Raw genomic sequence first — 3,799 nt, 5'->3', positions numbered from 1 at the left:
GAAAATATTTTCTTCTCTAATAAAAGAAAGAGAGGGGCTCTGCACCACTTTCCCTCCCTGTTTTGGAAGTTCTAGGACAACATAATGCTTCTGTATGATGCAGTCATCTTGCAAGCAGGAGGCAACAAGTCTGAGAAACAAAAATTAAAATGCTGAGAAGTGCGGTGCCAAATATGGAACGAGCCTGGGTATTTGATGGTGTCACTGATCTGTTGCACTAATCCTAGAACTGCCGACTGTGGATAATTATAGATCTGCATTGTTTAACCCACTGTTAGTCGGGTATTCTCTTGCATGCAGCTAAAAGTATCTAACCAATATATGGAGAATACAGTAAATGGGCAATTACAATCAAGTATAATAAAGTGCTCTAATTGAAATAGAGGAAGATAGGGAAGCATTTCTTCACATTCCCAACCCAAACTGGGGGTTGGGGGATTGTCAGTGAGTATTACCTGTAGGAAATACCTGGTCTAAGGCCTGAAGAATGAGTAGGGGGTTAGCAGGACAGGGCACAGGAGAGTGTTCCATATAGAGAGAACAGCAAGTGAAATACTACAGAGTGACAGAGCAATGATTCTGCCAGAAAGTAGGTTTCCTGAAAAAGGTATAAACAAATAGGTATGAGATACCAGATCAAATCCTGACTCAGTCACTTGGTAACTCTAAGTTACTTAGCCTCTCTGAGTTTCAGTTTCATCATCATGAAAATGACAGTTATGGTAGTTCTCATGTCCTAGGGTCTTTTTGAGAAGATTGTCACAATCATCCAGACAGGAAATGTTCAAATCTAGACCTGGGTGGTTATAAAGGTGCATAAGTAGAGGAAACATACTGGGGTTTGCTTCGACAAGGCTTGTTGAGTCAGTGTTTAAAGGGAGAGGGTACAGGATCAAGGATGATGTGTCGGTTTCTGGCATGGGTAACTGAGTGGTTGATGTGTCATTCACTGTTACAGGCAATACAAAAGGAGTAGTGGATTTTAAGGGGGAAATTACGGGGTTCCGTTTTGCAGATTTTGAGTCTGGGGTGCCTGTGGGATGTGGAGGCATCCAACAGGTACTAGAATATACACCTCTGAGCTTAGGAGATGTGTTTGGGTTGCAGGTAGACAGGGAAGCAACAGCATATAACTAATAACTGAAACCAAAGGAGAAGGTGGGACGTGCCAGGACAACTGGTGAGAGGTGGTGTAAGGCCAGAGCCCTGAGGTATATGTAATACCCAGGACATTTAATGTCTGGGCAGAGGAAGAGGGGCCTGCAGAGGAAACTGAGACGGAGCACCCTTAAGGATAGGAAGAAAAAACAAGAAGTAGCGTCTGAGATCACGAAAGCTGATAGAATATTTCTCAACAAGGGGAGAGATCAAGTAGAGTAGGGTTGAGAAACGTGAGATTAACAAGTGGAGTTATGGCTGACCTTGACCAGAGGCATTTCTAGGGGGTGGAAGGCAGATTGGAGAGAGATAAGGAGTGGGAGGGGAAGGACGAACACAAGCAGCTCTTTCTGCAAAGTTGGCTGCCAACGGGAGATAAGACGGTAGAGAAGAACGTAGGGACTTGAGGAGCGGAGGTGGAGGAGGGACAGAGGCTTAAGCATGATTAACTGCCACTGGGAAGGAGCCAGTAGAAAGGGAGAGACTGAAGCTAGAGGAATGTAAGGAAATTCATTCAACAATTAGTTGAGCGCTTCCTACGTGCCAGATCAGTTCTCCCATCCTCTCCAGAGAACACGCGTGTAGGCTACACATATGACAGGTTTAACCAAAGGCTTTATCTTCAGGGGAAAGAGGTTCTCAAGCTGTTTTTCATAGGAGCTCCAATTCTGCCCCTCTGCCCCTCCCCCCACCCCCCATCACCGGATACCCCAAAGGAGCCCCAACACCCCTGGATCTCACAATCTCAATTGGACACTTGAAGCCACGACTAACGGATCTCTAAGAGGGCCAAACTAGTGACGCCAACGCCGCAGCCTCCCCGGCGTTTCGCCCCAGCTCACGAGAACAGAAGCGATTACGCAAGGAATCGCCGCCTGGCTGGCCCCGCCCCTTCTCTTTCTTTGTCTCCAAGCCCGACGATCTCGCGAGACTTGGGCGGCAAATCCCGCGAGCTGAGACCTGGGGCCGGTTCTGCGGCTCTCGCGGTGTTTGCGCGAGACTGCTCCTTTCCTGCTTCCTTTGCCGGTCCGGCTGCTTTCCTCCCCCTCTTCCCCGCCCGACCTCCCCCTCCTTCCCCCGCGGGCCCCCTCCCCGCAGGGATAATATGGTCTCCGGCGATGGACGCCCCAAGTGCAGGTTAGTTTCAGTTCACCGACTGGATCTGGCAGCTGTAGACGCGCGCTGCCCCGGCTCCGAGTTCTTTGCTTCTCTCTCCTGGAGTTGCTCGGCCGGCGCCGGGGCCCTCCGGGCTCAGGTTGTGCTCCCTTGGGGCCTGCCTGCTGGGCCGCACTCTGTGCGCCCAGGCCTCGAGGGCCCGGCCTCGCCGACCTCGTCCCTTAGCGTGACCCCAGCAGGGCCGTCCGCTCCGCCGCTGGCCTTGACCCGTACCGGCCTCGGCCCGTTGGCCACTGCTGGCTGCCAGCGGCTTCCCGGTACTCCTCAGTAGTACTAGGGTCGAGGAGAGGCCCACCATCTTCTCCCCGCCCCCCATTTGTAAGAGATGAGGGTGGGGGCTAGTGTCTCCTTGGTGGCGTCTCACGCAGCTAGTTGTTTATTCCGCTGTCCAGCCTCGAGCCCCTCCCTCTCTCTTTGCCTCTAGAAGCAGAGTGGGGGGTGGTCAAGGCCGAACACTGGTCAGCCAGTTCTCGGACCATTTATTGCAGCGCTGGGTCTCCTCCCCCCATCCACCTCCCTCGCTTAACCCTCAATAAAAAAGGAAAAACATTATATATTCTCAAAAAGTGAACAATGCTTATCGCTTCTCATTTCGGACCAAGGTCCTGGCAATGTTGGGGGTCCTGCCCACCTACTGCAGTGAATCTGCACAAAAGATCTGAAGGTTCTTTAACCTCAAGGCTGCCTCTCCGCCACTTCCCCCAAGAACCTTAGGAGCTGGGGCACGTTCAAATAAGTCCCCTGGGTCTTCGACTTGGTAGTTAAGCTTCAATTCGTACAAAACCAGAAAGACGTGTCTTTTAGGGAGAATCTGCTAATTTGCCCAGATATTTTGTTGTTCACCTTTACCTTTAGTCTTAAAGCCTGTGAAGGTCTTACCTGATAAGTTGTTTGTTTTTGATTTTATTCCTGTTGTTGAATGCTGTGTAAAAGTCCATCTTTTGGTTATTTTTTTAAAAATCAGTTCTTCTAACATAATTGTGGCGTTGTCCTGTCTGTATTTATGCAATTTTCAGGACATGTCTTCACAAAACATGCCTATTCATCCTTTAAATCATTCTTATTGTACCTTTCTAGGTATTCTTTATTATCACATTTTCAGGAGTTAATTATTTTACTTTCTAGATATTGTCCCTTTCTAGGTATTCTTTATTATCATATTTTCAGGAGTTAATTATTTTACCAGTTTTTATTTGACAAGGGTCATGGCTTAGAGTTTTACTGTCCAATACAGTGGATACCAGCCACATGTGACTATTTAAATTAAGTAAAATTAAGAACTCTGTTCCTCAGTCGCTGTAACCACATTTCAAGTGCTCAATGGCCACGGCTACCTATAGAAAATATAGGTAATATAGCGCAAATATAGAAGATTTGTGCCATTACAGAAAATTCTTTTGGACAAAGCTGGTTTCTAGGTATTTTCACTTTGAATAAGGTAATTTGTAGCAGTGTTTAATGAAAG

At 47.9% G+C, this 3,799-nt stretch overlaps 1 protein-coding gene across 2 annotated transcripts in view; it reads left to right on the top strand.

The window, feature by feature from the left end:
- Positions 1-2,120: 2,120 nt before the first annotated feature.
- IREB2 (iron responsive element binding protein 2) overlaps positions 2,121-3,799 on the top strand; it is a 48,937-nt gene continuing 47,258 nt past the window's right edge. Inside the window, exon 1 of one of the 2 annotated variants that reach the window (XM_027123726.1) lies at positions 2,121-2,295. In XM_027123726.1, the coding sequence (XP_026979527.1) occupies positions 2,277-2,295 (19 nt within the window). In that variant the 5' untranslated portion in view covers positions 2,121-2,276. The remainder of the gene's footprint in view (positions 2,296-3,799) is intronic. The other variant, XM_027123727.1, reaches the window with a different exon arrangement.

Source organism: Aethalodelphis obliquidens, unplaced genomic scaffold (genome assembly GCF_003676395.1).
Source record: "Aethalodelphis obliquidens isolate GAN/ISIS:26980383/991018 unplaced genomic scaffold, ASM367639v1 scaffold26, whole genome shotgun sequence".
Classification (NCBI taxonomy): domain Eukaryota; kingdom Metazoa; phylum Chordata; class Mammalia; order Artiodactyla; family Delphinidae; genus Aethalodelphis; species Aethalodelphis obliquidens.
This window is presented reverse-complemented; position numbering and strand designations above follow the sequence as displayed.